The 23,259-nt window shown below is 26.9% G+C and overlaps 1 protein-coding gene across 1 annotated transcript; it reads right to left on the bottom strand.

Moving 5' to 3' along the window:
* Positions 1–1,559: 1,559 nt before the first annotated feature.
* LOC149878370 (transmembrane channel-like protein 7) lies at positions 1,560–20,587 on the bottom strand. The gene is made up of 19 exons (XM_090072441.1): positions 20,472–20,587; positions 19,885–19,950; positions 19,147–19,402; positions 18,827–18,914; positions 17,804–17,885; positions 12,445–12,671; positions 10,267–10,415; positions 9,612–9,759; positions 9,182–9,346; positions 8,390–8,550; positions 8,219–8,303; positions 7,830–7,927; positions 7,636–7,749; positions 7,482–7,557; positions 6,857–6,987; positions 2,558–2,587; positions 2,035–2,172; positions 1,855–1,933; positions 1,560–1,774 (listed from the first exon to the last, which is right to left on the bottom strand). Exons 2-19 carry the CDS (start codon positions 19,889–19,891, stop codon positions 1,658–1,660), a joined length of 2,151 nt encoding a protein of 716 aa, XP_089928567.1. The 5' UTR covers positions 19,892–19,950; positions 20,472–20,587; the 3' UTR covers positions 1,560–1,657.
* Between the last annotated feature and the right edge of the window lie 2,672 nt (positions 20,588–23,259).

The following is a 23,259-nucleotide window of genomic DNA, read 5'->3' on the forward strand; positions in this document are numbered from 1 at the left end:
GCTTTAACTGGTGCATTGAGAAAACTACTTTTTATGCTTAATATGGTAAAAAAATACTGGGAGAGGGGAATTCAAATGTTTATAACAGTAACCATTAGAAACAGGTTTACCAAAACCCAAACCTTTTCTCTTTGAACTTATTCTATGATATGATAGTATATTATCATTATTATTATCAGTGTTACATTACAACATGGTATCATTTCCTAGATAATTTTCTTTTAATGAAATCGTTCTCCGTGTTCATCGCAAACATTGAAATTCGGAGGAAACTAAAAGTTCCCTCTAATTTTAGCCTCACTAATTCTTGAAAGTAATTCTAAAGCTACCTAAAACCATCGCCATTTCTGATCGTGTCTTGGACAAAGTTTATTTTCAATTCAAGTTTAACTACAGATTTATGCAGTACGCAGTGGAAGCCAATCTTTCAATATGTAATCTAAATAATTCGCTCGACTGTTAATGCCTTAGTCTCTGCAACTCTTTAGCGTACAGTCAGAAAAAAGCTTGGCTGTACAGATTATTAAGTTTATGGTGCATATTTTTCTAATGACACAGTGAGTCCAAGGTTTGTTCTGTTCACCAACTTTACATTTAAAATACGTTTAAACTTTTTTGAATAGAAACCATTGTCCGCTTGCTGTGTTTTTGGTGCGTTTTCTCCGCATGAAGAAGAAAGATTTGATATTTATGTTTCAAGACATTTAGAAGATATCATAAATAGCTTTGTCTGAAAAATAAAACATTTTTAAGGACATAACAAAAGCATTAAATTTGACATTTGTAAAAAAGGTAACATAAGCATATGAATTAGGAGAACTGAGGAAAGTTTTCAACTTAAAATCAAAACAAAGAATAACTTTAAATATCAAAATAATGACCATTTATCACAGGCCATAATCATTCTTGATTGTAAATTTAAAGTGTATCATGCATCTCAGAGTATCACGCCCACCTGGTTTCCCTACCACATTCCAAAAAAGGCAGATAAAAATGAAATTTAAATTTGCGAAAACCTTTTTTACCTGACAACGTAGAAAAAAATGATGCTCGGATTTGATATTAGCTTATAAAACTCTATTAGAAATAGCGCTCAGATTCCAGGAAACAAAAAATTTTTCGGACAGTATAAATCGTAAAAGGTTAGAATACGTATAATTAAAATTCGCTAAAGATTCTAATTTCTCTCATCAACTCCTTGCACATCAATTTTAAACTTAAATAAAACGAGTTTATTTACCCGTTTAGGTAACGATCAATTAATACTACTCAGTGTTACTATAATTTTATGCAGAGGATGAATTTATTCAACATTAATAAATTTTAACATTTCAAAAAACTTTAAATATTCCAGAGAAAATCATCCCAAAAACATTATAAATACGAAACAGACAAAGACTATACAAATTATATAAAAAAATTATATATATTACAACATTTAAAAAAATAATTCAAAAACCGATGAAAAAAATTAAGGTTTCCTTTCTACAGAAATTCAAATTTTTTAAAACTTTGTTCTCAAAAAAAAAAAAAAAAAAAAAAAAACCTAAAAAACCTGATGTTAAACATTTCATTAACTTGATACGAACTTTTAAAACTACAATGCTTTAGTGAATTATTTAGTAATAATTGCTTTGTGAACTATTAGTTTAACGAATCATGAACTAACGGGAGGCATTTGTGGAGCGACAGGGGCATCGGTAGAAGCGAATGGTTGTCTGAACATATTTTCTCGCATAAGTCGATCCATCAAAAAACGCTTATCTCGACCCTCCTAAGAAAAGCATAAATGCAAATAAATTAATAAAAAGTCAAACGTTTTTAAGATGAAAAAATTTAAGACGACAACTTTACCATAATAAGCCGATCTTTTAGAACGAGGATCATTTTTTCGTGAGATTTTGTCATCGCATAATAATAATAAAGAAGTAAACTAAAGGAAAAGAAAATTCCTTATTTTAGTTTAAGAAACAAACTCACAAAATTATGAGGAAGTAACAAACTCAAAAAATTATGAGGAACAGGGAATCTCACAAAATAATGATGAACAGAGGAAAGATAAAAACTGTAGTTCGTAAAAAGTAGAAAATTTTTGAAATAGTTTCGGGCCATTTATCGATCCTTTCGCCGATGATATCCAACATTTTTTTATTTGGGTTGTTTTCTTTATTCCTGAAAAAGACGAAAAAAGAATAAGAAGATTAAACTTAAATAAAAACTACAGGTCATACATTTATGACGTAATGCACACAAGGTGGAAGGAAGTTCACTTCAAATTGCTTATGTAGAAATGTCCCACACGGAACTACTTCTTCCAATTGATTAGAAACAATCTATTGCTATGTGGTCATATCCATCCAACATGAAAACTCAACTCAAAGAAAACCTAACTAATTTTTTGGTTCTATTTTTAAAACTTTGATCAGCAAAACACTTATTTAAATGACATTGAAATACTGAGTGTTACAAAGCTTCTTTGAGATTCATGCAGATTATTCTTTAAGATTTTTCGGACTGTTTATGTTCAAAAACGATTAATCATAGTTTAACAACTTACGCAAATGGTCCACAACAAGAAGTAGTGATTCTAAAATAAAAGAAAGTTCAATATAAGTAACATCATAATATGTAGTAAAGTACCTTTAAAGCGCAAACCTTTTTCCTGAGTCCTGTTTTTTTAAAACAATTTATCGTCTTATTACATTTCCATATACGAGTAGGGGACAAATTCAGATGTTAAATAGTTCATACTATGTAGAATGAGCGAAACAAATATGAAAATTATCAAAGCTCAGTTATATTTTGGAAGACAATATATTTTTCTGGAATATTTCGCTTTAGTAAATTTTTTTTTTTTTAAATTCTTTAGTAAAAAAAAAACATCAGCGATTAACACGATGTTCAAAGATATTTGAAAAAGTTCAAAATTATCAGCGATGTTCAAAGATATTTGAAAAAGTTCAAAATTATCAGCGATGTTCAAAGATATTTGAAAAAGTTCAAAATTATCAGCGATGTTCAAAGATATTTGAAAAAGTTCAAAATTATCAGCGATGTTCAAAGATATTTGAAAAAGTTCAAAATTATCAGCGATGTTCAAAGATATTTGAAAAAGTTCAAAATTATCAGCGATGTTCAAAGATATTTGAAAAAGTTCAAAATTATCAGCGATGTTCAAAGATATTTGAAAAAGTTCAAAATTATCAGCGATGTTCAAAGATATTTGAAAAAGTTCAAAATTATCAGCGATGTTCAAAGATATTTGAAAAAGTTCAAAATTATCAGCGATGTTCAAAGATATTTGAAAAAGTTCAAAATTATCAGCGATGTTCAAAGATATTTGAAAAAGTTCAAAATTATCAGCGATGTTCAAAGATATTTGAAAAAGTTCAAAATTATCAGCGATGTTCAAAGATATTTGAAAAAGTTCAAAATTATCAGCGATGTTCAAAGATATTTGAAAAAGTTCAAAATTATCAGCGATGTTCAAAGATATTTGAAAAAGTTCAAAATTATCAGCGATGTTCAAAGATATTTGAAAAAGTTCAAAATTATCAGCGATGTTCAAAGATATTTGAAAAAGTTCAAAATTATCAGCGATGTTCAAAGATATTTGAAAAAGTTCAAAATTATCAGCGATGTTCAAAGATATTTGAAAAAGTTCAAAATTATCAGCGATGTTCAAAGATATTTGAAAAAGTTCAAAATTATCAGCGATGTTCAAAGATATTTGAAAAAGTTCAAAATTATCAGCGATGTTCAAAGATATTTGAAAAAGTTCAAAATTATCAGCGATGTTCAAAGATATTTGAAAAAGTTCAAAATTATCAGCGATGTTCAAAGATATTTGAAAAAGTTCAAAATTATCAGCGATGTTCAAAGATATTTGAAAAAGTTCAAAATTATCAGCGATGTTCAAAGATATTTGAAAAAGTTCAAAATTATCAGCGATGTTCAAAGATATTTGAAAAAGTTCAAAATTATCAGCGATGTTCAAAGATATTTGAAAAAGTTCAAAATTATCAGCGATGTTCAAAGATATTTGAAAAAGTTCAAAATTATCAGCGATGTTCAAAGATATTTGAAAAAGTTCAAAATTATCAGCGATGTTCAAAGATATTTGAAAAAGTTCAAAATTATCAGCGATGTTCAAAGATATTTGAAAAAGTTCAAAATTATCAGCGATGTTCAAAGATATTTGAAAAAGTTCAAAATTATCAGCGATGTTCAAAGATATTTGAAAAAGTTCAAAATTATCAGCGATGTTCAAAGATATTTGAAAAAGTTCAAAATTATCAGCGATGTTCAAAGATATTTGAAAAAGTTCAAAATTATCAGCGATGTTCAAAGATATTTGAAAAAGTTCAAAATTATCAGCGATGTTCAAAGATATTTGAAAAAGTTCAAAATTATCAGCGATGTTCAAAGATATTTGAAAAAGTTCAAAATTATCAGCGATGTTCAAAGATATTTGAAAAAGTTCAAAATTATCAGCGATGTTCAAAGATATTTGAAAAAGTTCAAAATTATCAGCGATGTTCAAAGATATTTGAAAAAGTTCAAAATTATCAGCGATGTTCAAAGATATTTGAAAAAGTTCAAAATTATCAGCGATGTTCAAAGATATTTGAAAAAGTTCAAAATTATCAGCGATGTTCAAAGATATTTGAAAAAGTTCAAAATTATCAGCGATGTTCAAAGATATTTGAAAAAGTTCAAAATTATCAGCGATGTTCAAAGATATTTGAAAAAGTTCAAAATTATCAGCGATGTTCAAAGATATTTGAAAAAGTTCAAAATTATCAGCGATGTTCAAAGATATTTGAAAAAGTTCAAAATTATCAGCGATGTTCAAAGATATTTGAAAAAGTTCAAAATTATCAGCGATGTTCAAAGATATTTGAAAAAGTTCAAAATTATCAGCGATGTTCAAAGATATTTGAAAAAGTTCAAAATTATCAGCGATGTTCAAAGATATTTGAAAAAGTTCAAAATTATCAGCGATGTTCAAAGATATTTGAAAAAGTTCAAAATTATCAGCGATGTTCAAAGATATTTGAAAAAGTTCAAAATTATCAGCGATGTTCAAAGATATTTGAAAAAGTTCAAAATTATCAGCGATGTTCAAAGATATTTGAAAAAGTTCAAAATTATCAGCGATGTTCAAAGATATTTGAAAAAGTTCAAAATTATCAGCGATGTTCAAAGATATTTGAAAAAGTTCAAAATTATCAGCGATGTTCAAAGATATTTGAAAAAGTTCAAAATTATCAGCGATGTTCAAAGATATTTGAAAAAGTTCAAAATTATCAGCGATGTTCAAAGATATTTGAAAAAGTTCAAAATTATCAGCGATGTTCAAAGATATTTGAAAAAGTTCAAAATTATCAGCGATGTTCAAAGATATTTGAAAAAGTTCAAAATTATCAGCGATGTTCAAAGATATTTGAAAAAGTTCAAAATTATCAGCGATGTTCAAAGATATTTGAAAAAGTTCAAAATTATCAGCGATGTTCAAAGATATTTGAAAAAGTTCAAAATTATCAGCGATGTTCAAAGATATTTGAAAAAGTTCAAAATTATCAGCGATGTTCAAAGATATTTGAAAAAGTTCAAAATTATCAGCGATGTTCAAAGATATTTGAAAAAGTTCAAAATTATCAGCGATGTTCAAAGATATTTGAAAAAGTTCAAAATTATCAGCGATGTTCAAAGATATTTGAAAAAGTTCAAAATTATCAGCGATGTTCAAAGATATTTGAAAAAGTTCAAAATTATCAGCGATGTTCAAAGATATTTGAAAAAGTTCAAAATTATCAGCGATGTTCAAAGATATTTGAAAAAGTTCAAAATTATCAGCGATGTTCAAAGATATTTGAAAAAGTTCAAAATTATCAGCGATGTTCAAAGATATTTGAAAAAGTTCAAAATTATCAGCGATGTTCAAAGATATTTGAAAAAGTTCAAAATTATCAGCGATGTTCAAAGATATTTGAAAAAGTTCAAAATTATCAGCGATGTTCAAAGATATTTGAAAAAGTTCAAAATTATCAGCGATGTTCAAAGATATTTGAAAAAGTTCAAAATTATCAGCGATGTTCAAAGATATTTAATTTTTAAATTTTTTTTATGATACTCCAAATCTCAAACGTTTTTTACAACGCAATTTCGAGAATGACTCACTAAAGCACACCACTAATTTTTTCTTTTGACAATTTGGCACTCCACATTTCCACAACAATGATAAGAGAAACTTTTAATCCTACTGAAGGAATTTTGCATCAAACTTGTAAAGACTTTCAAAGATGATTTTAATACTTTTATGGTAAATACGTAAATAAACTTTTCTATTTGATTTTTTAAAAACATTTCACATCTACTGAAGTGCTTGGAAAGTATTATGCAAAGTTCTTTCTGCTCTTTAAAAGTTCTTTCTAGAATAAAACCTTGTTTTATTAGTTTATGACTAATTAGACAAAAAGTATGAAATTAAAAATGATCAGCTTCTCATTTTTAAAGATGGCTTATGATAAAAAGTATTTAAGTTGGGTAAACCATTTACAGTCACTTTAAATAAATTTAAATGATTTGAATTAAATAAGGGGTATAAAAACGCATGCTCATTTTGCACTAAAAAAGACATGGTTGCCATAAAATAAACAGTTGCATAGTAAACAACTTCAAAAATATTTTTCTTTGTAATTTGTTGTTTTCATACTTTTAACAACAAAAACATATTTTTCTTTTTTCCATTACTGGAATTACTTGTTTCTTATCCAAAAACTTCATTCAAAAAATCTTAATAATCCTTCATAAATGTTAAGAAAAAAAGAAAAAAAATAAGATAAAATAATACCTTGTTAAACCCCACCCAACAGCAACAGTACACAGCAAGAAAGTGAGCAGAAGAAGTAAAGTAAAAAAGTAGTTTGATCTTGCACCCTGGTATGAAGTGGTAGATGGTTTGCAGTTGTACATCAAACTTATCTAAAGTTTCACAAGAGAAATGAAACCTATATTTCAATCCTACACAATCTCCTGACCTAAATCCAACTAAGAATTTAAGAAACAACTTGATGATAAAGTGCATATACATACATACATACATACATACATACATACATACATACATACATACATACATACATACATACATACATACATACATACATACATACATACATACATACATACATACATACATACATACATACATATGCATTTATTATTATAGAAAATGGACTCCCCTGAATTCAAAGACATTTCACAGTCCTTTTAAAGACTTCATAGTGTTTTTGAATTGAGAAGGGTCCATTCTTTATAATCATAAATTAAATTCTTATTCTTTGTTTGTCCAAGTATAAAAATTTTAAATTCAACAATAATCATGTTAACATATTGGAAAAGAAACTTTTAAATCATAGAAATTTTTTAGAATATAAAAAAAATCATTTTTTAGAAAACATCAATATTTAGCTTACCTTTTTAACATAAAACATGACTACTAACTTAAGAATACCAATTACAGGAATAATAGGTGCAAAATATGACCCAATCCTAAACCATTCAAATTACTTTTATAAAAGTTAACTTTAAAAGATTTTTACTTTAGAAAGTAGAAAAAATATAAATTACCATAATAGAGATTGTCCGTAGACTAGATCAAGAACATTTTTTGGTATTTGAAACTCTTGCATTCCAATTTTTTCACCAATACGACAACCACAATTAAAATAACGGGATACATATCTAAGTAAAGTGAAATTCATTATAATTTAAAAGAAGACAAGAAAATATAAAGGATCTTTTTTAAATCTTTACAAATTTACTTTCTTCCAGTTTCAGTAATAATTGTCAAACCAACGCTAATGAAGAAATCAATCAGGATTAAGTTGAACATTTGAGCAGCAATTTCATTTTCCCAACACTAAATTGAAAACAACAATAGCTTTAAATCACTTTTTCTTTATCTTTTAGAAAATATTTATTTATTGGATACCAAAACAAAAAGTAAAACAAGAATACAAATTGTTTCCTTTGTTTTGCTAACATAATGAAGAATCATTTTTTATTACTGTTACTTATTAATGTTATTTTCATTGACATTAATTAAACTAAAACCTTAATAAATTACAGAGTAAAAAAATGTTTACAAACAAAAATCTGGAAATTCAAAAGTAAGACATTTACTTCAAAAGTTTATACTAAAAATGATTACCTGTTGCCCATCGCTATAACCTGAATAAGAGATAAATAGTGTAATTACCAACACTGCCACAGATGCTAATTTCAGTAAAACTGCTCTGTAAAAAAAGAGATGGAATATGTAGTTTTACTTCTTCTTGATTTAGTGATTTTATACCTTTTTTCATCAGTAAAAAGTGACAACCTCCAAAGTGACATTGCAAGCTCTACTCGAGGGCTCCATTGCTCAACTGATGCAAGAAACTCAAACACAAATGGGAGAAAAATATTCAATACACTGATTGTTAATGAAGATGCCCATCGCTTGATGATAGTGACAAAAGAATTACCACCTTGAACTAAAGCCTGAAGGAAAGTTTTTATGAATACTTTTTTTCAAGTTTCCAACCAAAAAAATCTTCAAAAAACTTTAAATCATAAGAATGGAGATAATATCCTTACTCATAAAAATTAACAAAAAAATAAAATAAACAACAATGGCTGAAATAGGATTTCAAATATACTTTTATGATTGGTCATACCTAACATTGCACAGCACAAAGATCTTTACTAAACACAATTATTGAGTGTTTAGACCTTTGAAGCAAGTAAAAAAATTGTGAAGTAAAACCTTTTTTCCCAAGGTATCTTACCCCAAAATGTTTTGGTGAGAAATTTTTCTTATCTTTTTAGTATTAGTATACAATAAAAATGTATAAAAAAACTTTACCTTAACAGGGGTTTTTATGTAAATAAATTAATAAAAGGTTCAGACTCTGTAGAAAGTATAATGAGAGGTAAGGATGATGAGAGGTAAGGATGATGAGAGGTAAGGATGATGAAAGTTAAGCATGGTTTTCAAAGTCATTTAATTGCAATGAAGTAATCACTCAGTTAATGTTTTATATCATACCTGAATAATGAAGTTAGACAAATGGACACTAATTCAAGCCTTGCTATGAGATTTATAAAAAACTGAAAAAAACTAATGACATACCGAGTTTTGTGACACTTCAACAGACCTAACAATGACATATATTGATCCAGCAAGTAACAACATAACAAAAAGAGAGACCAGTAATCTCAAAAAGTAAATTTTTAACATATCCCAGTGTGTTCGATTTTTCATTGCTTCTAATCGCTTTTCTTCAGATAACTCTGCCTGAAAAAACAGAGAACATAATTTACTAAAAACGTAGAACGAATGACTTAAGCAAAAATTTAAAACAATCAACACTTTATGGAATAAAATAATTTTCACTTAGTTACAACATGTGCTATAGACATAATGTCAGTTACAATGTTTGTAATAAACATAAAGGATGTTTTATTGTTTTATTATATTTTCAGTATTTCTTAATTTGGAATTAGGACAAAAAAAAGGAAGGTAATAAAAAATTATAAAAAAACATCAGATAAGAATATACTTCAAAGTCATTGAAAATGCAATTACTCTTAAGACCAGCAGCCTTCTCATTTGTAATACAGTAGTCCCAGCCTGCAAATACTTTGTTGCAGTATGAGTAAAAGAACCCACCACTCTCTATGACACTTTCTGTAAACCCTTGAGCCAGACTGAATTAAAAAAAAATCAGAAAAAAACTCTTGAATGTTTTCATATTGAAATACATATGCTATATATGACTCCTTTAAAGAGGTTAGTAGTAAAATCTAATAAAATATTAAAAAAAAATTGAACAGATTCTGAGGATTTTGTAGCTATTAAAAACGTTACTTTTTTTGCTTAAAAATATTTTATAGATTATTTATACTTTCAATATTATTACAAAATTTCAATAATAAAATTTAGTTAAATGCCCTTTTGGAAAGATTATTTAAAACTACAGTTAGTTAAGACAACTTATAACACTATATTCAAACAAGATAATTTATGACAATATATTTAAGTAAGATCTCAAATTATTGTAGATTAACTAAGAAGAGTATACTTTTCTTGTAAAAACGATACAGTAGGTACCAGCTCTCTAGGTAGTAGTTGTGCCAGAGATTGATTAATATAGATTTAGGACAAAAATGTTTCATTACATAAAAAACAATATTTAAAATTAATAATTTATTTACTTTTTGACCATCATAAAGAGACTAAGAAGAAAATAAGATCCACCAACCAAAATATATGCAAGAGGAATGTCATATGAGTGTCCACTTTTGCTATAGACAATTTGGTCTTGATAGTTGCTGTAGAACATCAGGGTTGTATTTATGTAACCCTGTTATAAATAAATGATAAGATAATATTAACTTGATACTATAAATATTTCTATTAGTTGTATATTAAATATTTATATTATCTTTATTGCTAACTTTTATACAAAATAAATATTTTTATTTATGAATGAACGGATAACAAAACAAAGATGATATTAAAAATAATGAAAATCTTATTACCATTCCAATTAAAATATATTTTATTTAAAAAAACAAGAATATATTGCAAACTATCATTAACATGGGTTGTTTCTTTTTAAGAACTTATTGAAAATTTCACTAAATTCAATATACAATACTGGCCAAAAGTTTGGAATTTTCATATTAATTTTCAAATATTCTATGATATATTTTTTCTGTGATATATTTTTATAGGCATTTTTTTATTTATTGTAGTTTAAAAACTTTTTAAATAATATCTGAAATTTTTTAAAAACTTACATGCTGAAGTTAAGTAAGTGTTGTATGATAATATAAAACAAATAGTCTTTATTGTACATACATAACATATTATATTTTATGAACTTTAGTATAAATTTTTGATATTGATTTTTTCATTTTTTGTCTTGTTTCTTTATCTGAATGATTAACTTTTTTAGGTTGATTTTTCTTAAAAAAATTTCAAATTTTCAAACCATTTAGCATATTGTTGAATATATTTTTAGAAATATGATAAAATCAAAGGAGATCAGCATTTCAAACAGAAGTGCAGTAATCACTTTGCACAAAGAACATTATTTCATTAGAGAAATTGCAAAAAAATTTAAAATATCCTACAGAGGAGTTCAAGGGACAATAAAGAGATTTTATACTCATGATACTTTAAGTGATCTACCAAGATCAGTAAGGTTATCATTAAGCCATCCAAGGTAGATGAATTATGGATAAAATTTATTTCTAAGTAAAATAAACATTTAACCGCTCCTCAGATACAAACTGAATTTAATAACCCAAAATAAAGAAGCCTCTTTAGTGATATTGAGATGACAATTGTTAGATGCTGGTCTAAAAGAATGCATTATTGTAAAAAAAAGCCTCTGCTAAAAAAAGTAAATTTTATAAAGAGATTAAATGGGCAATAATAGATTGGGATTGGAGTCTATTTGAATGGTCTAAAGTTCTTTGGACAGATGAATCTAAATTTCTAGTTTTCGACACAAATAGGCATGATATATGTACAGCATACATATGAAGAGATGATATCACCTGTATTGCTCTAACATTGAAACACAGTGGTGGCTCAGTTATGGCCTAGGGATAATTTTTATCAAGTGGAACATGTGATCTTAAAAGGATCTATGATACATCAAAGAAGGAGAGTTATGATATCATTGATTTTCTGAAGAAAATTTTTATTGAACTTCTGAAGAATAATTCAAACTCTTCAGGGGCTTAATTGAGAAATGCTTTGTTCTGTTACAAGATGATTACCCAAAATATACTGCAATAATATGTAAAGAATATATATAAAAAAAGCAAGAACTTGCTAGAAATTACAGTATGGCTGCCTCAAACCCCAGATTTGAATTCCATTAAGTTGCTATGAAAATAATTAAACCATGACATAAAATCATAGTCTAATATCCAAAAATAATCTTTGGAACCTTCTCTAAGATGCATAGAATTGTAAGATTGTATGAGGCAGTTATTAAAAGAAACGGGTTCTTTGATGAAAATGTGATTTAATGGTGACTATCCAATTATACATTTTTATACAAATGGAAATATGTTTTTAATTCTAGTGTATTCATTACATCTTGTTATCTGCAATTTACTCACAAAATTTCATGAAAATTCAAAGCATTTTATTAAAAAATATAAGGAAATGCATTATTTTTAAGTGAATTCTAAACTTTGGTATGACAAGTTTTAAGAATATTTGAAATATTTTTAAAAGAAAAAGATGATTTTTTTCAATCTTTTACATCAAGGAAAAATTAACAAGTTATAATTTCTGAACTCTTTTATTTTTAACAAAAAACATCTTATAAAGTTGAAATGAAAAAGATTAAAAATAAAATGAAATAGTACCTGACCAGTGAAGAAATCCAATACTTGATCAGCTTTGGAGTGACTGCCATAAAAGTTATCTTGTTTTGCACAACTGATTGTAGCATTATGTGGTGCCAATTGTTTATAATTTACAAATATTTGAGGTATTACAACAAAGCTGAACTCAACTATGAAGATAGCAATATTCAGGAAGAGCAATGACTTTAAGAATACAAAATAAGACAGAACACCATTTCCAAAATGACCTGAGAAAAAAATTCATTTAGTTTTAAAATTAGACCTGTAACTTCTCTTTTAAACCATTAATTGGTATACCAAATGTTTGCCAACTAATCATCTATTATCTTGACAACCTGTAAAAAACTGTCATCACCTGATTAATCATCACTTAGTCAATATTACTGTTTATAGAAAATCGTTAATAATAGTCACACAATATTTGATTAATCATTTTTATATATTATTAATATTAATATTAATATTACTTATACAATATTAAGAGTAACAATTAAACAATATTTATTGCTGAAATTCAAAGTATTTATAAGCATCTTACTTAGACATCCTACACATTCTTACTTAGACATTGTGCATAGGAACATGCTCTAAAACCTTGCACACATCCCCAGAGATTTTTTTTTTATTATCATCAGAAAACATTTCCTCATTCAAAAAATGTAAAAGAAAACTTTTTTTAGTGGAGGCATGGGGAGAAATCACATATTTTAGATGAGTGCCCAGGAATTTTGTTGTTCAAATAGATTACTAAGAGGCATGGGGAATGCTCAAAATTCTAGTATGTTGTTACTGGTGTCCAATGATTACTTGGAAAAAATAAGGGTGGTTGCAGCTACACTAATCCAGCCCCATCCCTTAACTGTCCGCTTGATTAAATTTTTTTTGTTCTATTAAATACTAGATCAAAATTCATCGACAGATTTCAAATTTCATCAAAAAATCTCTTTTCTTTTAAGATTTATAACCATGCAAATCTTAAAATTACCTTCAATTACCCCCTGAAATAACTTTAAATGGTTTTAATTTTTAAATGAAAAAAAAATTTTTTTTTGATGTAATTTGAAATTTGTTGATGAATTTTGATCTAGTTTAACATACAACAAAAAAAAAATTGAAAAGGGTTTTCAGGAACCAAACCCAATATTTTTTCCATTTTTGACTTGCACCCATTTTCACAAATAAAACATTCACATTTTCTCCCTCTGATAACTCTGGTATTCAGGTCTAAATTTTATTGCATATGTATGGAAACTATATAACCAAAATAACGTAGCTAAATTTTAACTAAAGTAAATTAAACATCAATATACTATAACTGCCTTCGTTACACAGCCACATAGTGAAGTGAGGATCAGTCCCTGCAAGCTTTTTTCTACATTTCGAGCAAAGCATGGTAGGAAGGTCAGGGTTATCTGCTGAATAATCTTTCCAGAACATATTTTTGATAAGGTTTGAATAGTCATTATTCTTTTTATTTAGATTTAAATAAGTTGTTTCAGCATTATCTATTGGTCTTAAATCCTTGACTTTTCTGAAGCAGCAAATGCAAAACTTTTTAACAAAATCACCATGTTCTTTTACATATTTAGGCATTTTAAAATGAATGCTTTAAATAAAAACTTCTGATATGGATTGATAATATTGGCATTACATATCGGTCGTATCAATCAAATGTCAATATAATGGCCAAAAACATGCTTTCAGTTCGTATGTCAACGTGTGTGAGGAGTTATCATACAACTATTAATAATTAGCAACTGCTAGTTTTTACTACTTAGGTCGTTAGAAAAGTTCGTAGAACTCCCCTCTAAAAAAAAAAAAAGAAGAGTTTTTTTTAATTTTGTTTTATCAAATCTTCAAAATAATGTCCATCGTTATCTATACAAAGTTGCATCCTTTCAAGCCATTTGTCAAACGTTTTTTTATACTCTTCTTTGGGTATACTTTGAAGTAGCTTCGTTATGCAAGTTTTTTGACTTTCGACGTCAGTATCGTCATCAAGATTTTTTTTTATCAAGTCGAATAGCCAATAATCTGATGGAGCTAAGTCTGGTGAGTATGGTGGGTGGCGAATTATTGTAATTCCAGCTTGGTTTAGACAATTTGTGACGGTTTCAGTGACATGGGGTCAAGCGTTATCATGGAGAAATTTGAAATTTTGAGTGCCTGTTTTAGGTCTTTGCTTATTTATTTCGCATATAAGAGGTTTCAAACAATTTTTTATATAATATTCGCTAGTAATGGTGTCTCCCTTTTCAACATAACCCAAATGAACAACACCTGTTGTTTTGAAGAAGATGTAGAACATGTTTTTCGGCTGAAACCTGTTGCATCTTACTATAGTTCTTGGACTTTCACCTTCACCGACCCAACTAGCGTTAGCCGACTTGTGTCCAACTTGTCTCAAATAAAACCACGACTCATCCCCTGTAATAATATCACATAGTCTCCATGGACCGTTCCTGAAAAGAGCTAAATTTTCCTTACATGCCTCAACTCTATTCTTGCGATTTTGATTGGTTAACTTGTGGGGTATCCAACATGATGTTAATTTTCTTTTTTTAAGTGCGTTGTGAATGATTTCGTTGATTGTAAAGCGATTAATCGATGTCAGGGCTTCAATTATATCATGTGTTGCATGAGGATTTTCTTCAATAATGGCTCGCACACGTTCAATATTCTCAGCTGTATACGTGGTTTGAGGGTGCCCTGAGCGAGGATCATCTTCGAGACTCTCTACCATCTTTAAATAAAGTAGCCCACTTGGCAACTGTACTATATTTTGGAGCTTGGTCACCATGAACTAAAACCAACTCATCGGTTATGGCTTGTGCTGAAACTCCAAGTAGAGCACGGGTTTTAATATATGCTTGATATTCAAATTTATCCATTTTTAAATTTTTTCTTGAAAACGTATATAGTAAAATTTAAATAACTTTTTTAATAAACATTCAAAATACTTCAACAAGTACTTAAAATGTTCATAATTAAACGCAGTTTAAAATGATATATAAATATTTAATTATTTCCTGTCTCATTGTATCTTTATAGATGAAGTTCTACGAACTTTCCTAACGACCTAAGTAATTGTTAATAATTAAAGGTTGCTTTGCTTTGTTTTTATTTCAATAAAAATGTAAATAGAAAGAAATGAAAATTACATACCCGTCTGTAAATTTCAATGTTAAACAAACATTTTAAAATACTTTTAAAAAAAAATTGATAAAACTATCACAAACATTTCTGAAAATCTAAATACAGGGGCATGTGCATGATTTCGTGGTGTTCGAAACGATCCCTGTATCCCCCCTAGGGTATGGTTCCTAAAAAGACTTTTCAAATTTTTGTTTGTTCTATCATAAACTAGATCAAAATTTATCAACAGATTTCAAATTACATCAAAAAAAATTTTCGTTAAAAAGTTAAGACCATTTAAAGTTATTTCAGGGGGTAATTGGAGGTAATTTTAAGCTTTGCACGGTTATAAATCTTAAACGAAAAGAGATTTTTTGATGAAATTTGAAATTTGTCAATGAATTTTGATCTAGTTTGATAGAACAAAAAAAGATTTTACGATTAAAGGAGACAGAGTTCTAGGAAGGGGGTTTGTAATTCTTATGAGTATCTTAGTAATCATTTGTGAAAAAAAAATTTAATTTGTGCTTTATAAATTTCTTTTTTTTTTTAATTAAGAACTTTACTTTTTTTTATCCTTATTTGATGTTATGCAATTACATAGCTAACTTATTTAATCTTATATTAATTATAAAATTAGCTAAATTAGCTATGTGGATCAAAAAAATTAGCTAGGTGATTGCTTTCATGCAATCATATAGCTAATTTAGCTGGTAATTGTTATTTTGTATGAATTTTTTTTAAATTTAATCAATTTTTAGTAAAAATGTCATCTCTTGCTAGCCTGCTATATGGTAACATGTTACAACTCTTCTTCTTACTTATTAAGCCCATTGTGTGTGTGTATATATATATATATATATATATATATATATATATATATATATATATATATATATATATATATATATATATATATATATTAGACATGTCCAAAAAACAAATTTTTTAAAAAATGTCTGAGCACAGCTGCTAAATGTGTTCTATGTAATAAATTAATACTAAATTTAAAAAATTTTTGAATAAAAAAAATTTTTAGGGGTCGCTCAAGACCCTTAAACATCAGACGAGTCCCTAATATTTTGAAAAAAAAAGTTTTTTAAAACCATATCATGTTGGGTCTCAAAAGAAGTGAAATTTTATAAAAATTTCAAAAATAATAAAAAAAGTTTATAAAAAACACAAATTAAAAAGTTTATTAAAAAAAACTTTAAAAATATGCACTTTTTTATTTTTTGTTAAAAAACGATAGTTTTTATTTCATAAAATTTGAACTGGTAATTTTTATATAAAATAGTTAATATTTTTGAAATTTTTATAAAATTTCACTTCTTTTGAGACCCAACATGATATGGTTTTAAAAAACTTTTTTTTTCAAAATATTAAGGACTTGTCTGATGTTTAAGGGTCTTGAGCAACCCCTAAAAATTTTTTTTATTCAAAAATTTTTTAAATTTAGTATTAATTTATTACAAAGAACACATTTAGCGGCTGTGCTCAGACATTTTTAAAAAAAGTTGTTTTTTGGACATGTCTAATATATATATATATATATATATATATATATATATATATATATATATATATATATATATATATATATATATATATATATATATATATATATATATATATATATATATATATATATATATATATATATATATATATATATATATATCATTGTAACCAATCAAGTAGTTTTGCATAACATAAACCATTGAGTAGTCTAAAATACTCAATTCCATATGCAGCAGCTGAACTAAATAGTTTACAACACAGAAATTACAAAAGAAAATACAAAATTTATTACAGGTTTTTAATGCCTTGTGCAATTTAGAGCATACAGCAAAATGCTTTGTAGTAATTGCTGTGGAGTGGTAAAATACAGCAAAAGAAAAGATAAAAACAAGTAGTTGCTGCTGCTTATTATCCATATATCAAATAAGTTTCTATATTCTTTATTATCCATATATCAAATGATTTCAGTTGCTAATCATCAGGAAAATTTAAAGTCTAAAATCTAAAGGAAATTTTTTTTATTTTTGTACAGAATATTCTATGAAATTTAATGAGAAAAAATTTTCATGTTTTTATCATACTTTAATTACTGTTATCACTATCGATGGATAAATGTTGTAAAAAAAATAGATTTTCAAAACAAATTTTTAAACAACAAATAACTTTAATTTCTTTAAACTGAAAATCTAAGAAAATTCTAAACCTTCCACTTCCTTCAATTGTCCTCTCCATAGTTCTAAACCAGAAAACCATTCCTTTAGATGAGATACAAACAAGGCCAGTGTCTGAAAAAATATATATATGTATATTTCTTCTAAAATAATTTTGAAAATTTAATTAATAATGATAAAACAAAGAAGATGAGAAAAAAACTTGTAAAATGGTTGAAACTACAAAAACATAAGAAAAGGCAAGTTCTAGTCCTACTGTTGCTCCAATTAATCAGAAAGTTTAATGGATTAAACTTTTGTGGTTGGATTATTATTGACATGAACAAAAAGATGGAAATGGAAGAATATTTATGCTGATCATTCAAATACTTTAGTGAATGTTTTTTCAAATTGAAACAACTTTGATCAGAAAAATAATTTCAAGTCCTTAACTTTCAATTCCAAAAGAATTAAAAGATAAAAAAAAACCTAAGTCAGTTCTTACCAGACAACAATCTTTAAGAACCTGTAAGTGTTGCCACCTGGCTTATCTTTATACAGCTGGTTATGGCAAATGTGTAAAGATAAGCCAGCTGGCAGATAAAGATTATCCATATGTGAAAGAGCAAACAGTTACTGATGGTTGTGCAGAAAGAATTCATAACCTGATAAAAGATTTTGGGAAAAGTTTTCAAAATGAAGTTCAGTGTCAGAATATAAGTATTAGCTAGTAAATCAAAAAGAACTCGCTGAATGTAGTTGTTGATCACACTGTTATAGGTTTAATTGTTTAAAAAAAAACAACAACAACAACACCAACAACAAAAAAACAATATAGACTTATTGCTTTAATCAAACTTTTGTTTGCTTTTATAATAAAAGTATTATAACAATATGATGTAGTTTATGATGATGAAAGTCTTTAATCTTTTACATTATGAATTGATGCTATGTAATAGTATAACACTGTTGATAAAAATATCATCAGAAAGTAAAAGCATTACATAGAATACAAATCCATATCATTATTTTTGATTCAAAACATCAAATTTTTACTCAAAAGCCATGAAACTTACCATTGCTGCCCTCAACTTAAAACTTTTCCAATAGGAAAGTTGTTTTCCTGAATGTTTAATAGATGCTCTCTTTACCTTTTGAATATTCCTAAAATTAAAAAGAATTGTCTTTGCATAGCATCAATTTTATATTAAGTAAAACTGAACTACATTTGTGTTATTATTAGTCACACTTTATGACCAAGTAGGTTAAATTTTGGAGATGCCTTTAATAGTTTTACAACAGTTTAAAAAATAAATTAAAATCAAAATTAACAAATATAATTAAACTTTATATGCACTTAAAAAATTCATTTGCGGCATTATTTAAATTAACTTACCTGATGGATTTTCTTTGAGCCATGGGTGCAGCCAGCAACTTAATTGTTTTACTTCCATCAATATCATCCTGATTATCAATTATATCCACAACTTGTGATGTAATTAAAGCATTACCTTGAGACTCTTGCCTATCAATCAGCTGTTCCTTCTTTACTGAGGTTGTACGGCGCAAACTTCTACGAGATGCAGAATTAAAAGAACGCAATGGATCAGTATTGCTTGGCATACAAGCAAAGAGTTCATCAAAATTATCACCTAAAAATTTGATTGTTAAGTAAACCATTATGATATATTTTTTATAAAACATATAATTAAACTGCCATCTAATTGTAAGAAAATCATTTAGTACAAATATTATTTGTACAAAAACCTTTTTGGTGTAATTAATAATTGTATTAAAAACACAAAATACTAATTGAAACATACTAATGAAACAAATAAGGAAAGCTGCACATATTTAAATGTTAAAGTTCTTCTTTATTTTTAATAAGCAAATCTTTGATTATAAATTTTTCCACATAAGAAATGAGTTAAAATCAAAAAAAGATTTATAAAAATTGTCTATAATAGTGATGGAAGACATTAAGATTCACTTTTATAGAAAATTTATCAATTTTTATCAATATAAGAAATTATCAAAATCAAAAGTGAGTAAATAATGACCTTTTATATTGTTTTGTATTACACAAATGTGCTACAAGCAAAAACAATTCATTTTGAACAAATATTACACATACCTTCCATGATGACTTCTTGCTTGCTGATGAAAGAAGTATGCTATACATTCATTTACTACATCATTTCTAAAAATTTTATATAAATTTATGCTATTTTAGTTCTGAAAAATACTCTTAATTTTTTAAATGTAACTGTTTTGAATGAGTGGCAGGTAACATTTTCAGTTTTAACATGATGGTAGCATTTTATACCTATTAACTATATAAATAAGCTTACAGCTTTTTATTACCGAACTTAAAACTGATTAGCACCTAATTTTTACATCTGCCTGCTTTGATCTACTAAAGATCTTTGTAAAAATATTTATTAAAACATTTAATATATTAATATCGTATTTTATTTAGAGTTAATTTCAAAAAAAAAAAATATTATTTCAAGTATTACATTTTTTATCATTGTCAGCAGTAAAAAAAAAAAATAATAAAGTGCTTATATATTTAGAACCACTGATTATCTATGATATCTGTAAATTGTATTTTCCGGTGTTTATTGCCGATCGACTTTATAATACATTAAACGACACTATATATATTAAACAGTAATATTTGTGAAAAAATATATAGGAAAGGATTCTGTCGTAATTTACCTTAAAATGTTTTTACATCGTATGAATAAATTGATACTTTTATATAAATTTGTAAAACATGATTAAATATAAACAAAGATTTTCAGTCGACTAGTCGCAAACATAAACAACAGAGTCTGACAGAAAAAATTTTCCTAACCAAATATTTCCGTTGCGATTGTTTTTATGCGCAAAAATTTCGGTGTTAAACATTTTTAAAGACACATTTTTGAAAACATTTTGTAAAAATGCTCAGGAAAACAATACGCTAACGATTTTTAAAACATATCCTAACTTTTCTTTTAATTCCTAAAAACTCCAGTTTACCTGCTGTTTTATATTGAACTTAAGTCTCAATATATCTGTTTAAATATATGTTTAAAAATTGATCAATAAGATAAGATCCTAAAGATCATAACAACCGCTATTCACAAAGAAAAAGTTAGGAAAAATACTGATGATATCATTTATATATATATATATATATATATATATATATATATATATATATATATATATATATATATATATATATATATATATATATATATATATATATATATATATATATATATATATGACACAAGTAGAAATATGACACAAGTAGAATTATTGCTGATTGAACTTTATTAATAAAGTTCTACAAAGAACTAAAACTTTCAAAGTTTTACAACTACAAAGAAAGAAAGCGTTAAGTTTAAGGACATAATTATGTCCTTAAACTTAACGCTTTCTTTCTTTGTAGTTGTTTCCATTACGGGAAATAACTTTCATATCAGCATTTAAAATTGTAAAAAATATCACTTTCACTTTCAAAATATCCGTAAAGTTAAAACATAAGCCTTGTGCATAGGAACATGCTTTAAGACCTTGCAACACATTCTCAGAAATTTTTTTTTTTTGATTATCATCAGAAAACATTTTCTCATTCAAATAATGTAAAAGACAACTTTTTTTAGGGGAGACATGGGGAGAAATCACATATTTTAGATGAGTGCCCAGGAATTTTGTTATTCAAGATAGATTAGGGGAGAACTTTAATGAATGGGACGATTATTGAATGGGACAAACTCAGATTCTTATAGAAGCATCGATGTAAGGATATTCAAATTCCTGTAAAAAAGAGTGATAGAAACAAGAATTCAACTGACCGACTTATCCATCCTATTGCTCTATGACCGTAATGACAATGGATGTTATTGTGTTTTCGAATGTAAAAAGTAATTTTTAAAAATGCTTTTTTTCTTCTGATTTTGCAGCAATTTTGAAGTTATGGAAAATAAAATTCCATGCTTAAATAGATAGCAGTCTCTAGTACTACAGTGAGTAAAACATTCAAGCTTAATTAATGGTGATTTTGGTGTGACTAATCATTTTTGGATAAAGTGATGCGCATATTGAATGGGACAAAATACTACCTATTGAATGAATTTAGTAAAGTATTTTTTTGCAGCTCAGCTGAGGGATGCTGCAGTCCCTTACTTTTATCCCCATGGGTGATGGGTATTATTTACACACTTTTATACTGCAATATTTTACTTAAATAAAATTAACTAAATGTAATATTCTAAAATGAGAAAGTTCTACTTTGACTGAAATTTAATTAGAGTTAAAATATTTAAAGTTTAAAAAATTTTTTGTGTGGTCTCTATGTATGTATCTATATATTTAACTACATTTACAATTAATAAACTAATTTGAAAAATGGTTGAATAAAATACGTTTATTTTAAATTCTTTTATTTGTCCCATTCAATGAGACATACTTAATCAATGGGACAAATGTCATGCTCCAATAAAAATCTCTTTTTACCAATAGCCAAATGCAAATTCAATTTTTTTGTTTTACTATATCATTGAGCAAGAGTCAGTGGTTATCAAACATATTTAAATATATATATATTAAACAATTTTATCAATGTTTAAAAAGCATTTTGCAAAAACTGTCCCATTCATTGAGGTTTTCCCCTACTAAGAGGCATGGGGAATACTCAAAATTCTAGTATGTTGTTACTGGTGTTGAATGAGGATGATTTGCAATAAATTAGGGTAATTGAAGCTAAAAAAACCCCGCCCCAACCCCTAACTGCCCCCTTCCTAGAACTCTGTCTCCTTTAATCGTAAAATCTTTTTTTGTTCTATCAAACTAGATCAAAATTCATCGACAAATTTCAAATTTCATCAAAAAATCTCTTTTCGTTTAAGATTTATAACCGTGCAAAGCTTAAAATTACCTCCAATTACCCCCTGAAATAACTTTAAATGGTCTTAACTTTTTAACGAAAATTTTTTTTGATGTAATTTGAAATCTGTTGATAAATTTTGATCTAGTTTATGATAGAACAAACAAAAATTTGAAAAGTCTTTTTAGGAACCATACCCTAGGGGGGATACGGGGATCGTTTCGAACACCACAAAATCATGCACATGCCCCTGTATTTAGATTTTCAGAAATGTTTGTGATAGTTTTATCAATTTTTTTTTAAAAGTATTTTAAAATGTTTGTTTAACATTGAAATTTACAGACGGGTATGTAATTTTCATTTCTTTCTATTTACATTTTTATTGAAATAAAAACAAAGCAAAGCAACCTTCACGGCGATCTTCTTTTTGACTTATTAAGTAAATTTTTCGAGATCGTCCGTATTTTATCATTCGGTCTTATTTTTATAAGATTTTTCATTCCGTAATTTCAAGGCCTTCTCAAACAGGGGCCAATGCTATAAACAATTCGAAGTTTTTTTCGAGAAAAAAAATCTTTCGTAAAAACGCAATTTTTCAAATAAATTTTTTTTTACGAAAAAAAGTTC

This window comes from Hydra viridissima, unplaced genomic scaffold (genome assembly GCF_058129835.1).
Source record: "Hydra viridissima isolate aposymbiotic clone 2 unplaced genomic scaffold, HvirCarnegie_v1 scaffold_15, whole genome shotgun sequence".
NCBI classification, from domain to species: Eukaryota; Metazoa; Cnidaria; class Hydrozoa; order Anthoathecata; family Hydridae; genus Hydra; species Hydra viridissima.